The sequence below is a fragment of the Octopus bimaculoides genome, chromosome 16, assembly GCF_001194135.2.
Source record: "Octopus bimaculoides isolate UCB-OBI-ISO-001 chromosome 16, ASM119413v2, whole genome shotgun sequence".
Lineage (NCBI taxonomy): Eukaryota > Metazoa > Mollusca > Cephalopoda > Octopoda > Octopodidae > Octopus > Octopus bimaculoides.
The window spans coordinates 25499955-25500777 of NC_068996.1; the positions used below are offsets into that span (position 1 = coordinate 25499955).

Sequence of the window (823 nt, forward strand, 5' to 3'; positions counted from 1 at the left end):
TATATATATATATGTATGTATATATGTAGATAGATAGATAGATAGATAGATAGATAGATAGATAGATAGATAGATAGATAGAAAAAGAGAGAGAAAGATAGAGAGAAGTGAGGGAACATGTTGGATCAGAAACTGAAAATAATATACAAGAAATATACTTTACCACAAATGTTGCAGCAATGTCCTGTTGGTCTTACTGGGGACTGGCACTGTGGTTTCTTGCAGAATGGTGAATGCATTTTACATATATTGTCAAAGATCTGAAATTAAATATTCATATTTTCAAAAAAGATAATCTTATTTTTATTTTGCAAAGAAGAAAAAATGCTGCTTTAATAAAGGTCTTGGGGAAAATAAAAATATATGATTGATCAACAGGGTTTGGTATAGCAATCAAGAAGTCAACAGTTTGTTTTTATCATCATTGCTATGTTGTAAATGCACCAACTTTAAAAATCGTTCACATTAAAACTATGTTGGAATTAGACTTGGAAAGTTTGTGAGGAACCCATTGACCCAATTTGCTGACTTTTGCGATGGCATGCAGGTATTGATGAATGGTTAAATGACCAAATCCAAGCTTCTCTGCCAGTTCCTCAACAGTTATGATAGGATTTTGTTCCACCAGGGTTTGCAGGGTGTTCTCATCAAGCTCTGCAGATCTTCCAGGATAAGGCTTGTCTTCTAAGCTGTTGTTTCCAGCACAGAATGTTTGGAACCACCATTGACACTGGCTTGCACTTATTGCCCAATCCCCATATACTGCATTAATATTCCTCACACTTTCCGTTGCATTGTTGCCTATATTAAACTCATAAAGTGA

General features: G+C 34.5%; 1 protein-coding gene across 2 annotated transcripts in view; it reads right to left on the reverse strand.

Annotated features, from left to right (window-relative positions):
• Nucleotides 1-823, reverse strand: part of LOC106867806 (protein amnionless) — a 95988-nt gene that overhangs the window by 56539 nt on the left and 38626 nt on the right. For both annotated transcript variants that reach the window (XM_052973622.1, XM_014912827.2), the window contains exon 6: nt 164-260. In XM_052973622.1, coding sequence (XP_052829582.1) covers nt 164-260 — 97 coding nt within the window. The remainder of the gene's footprint in view (nt 1-163; nt 261-823) is intronic.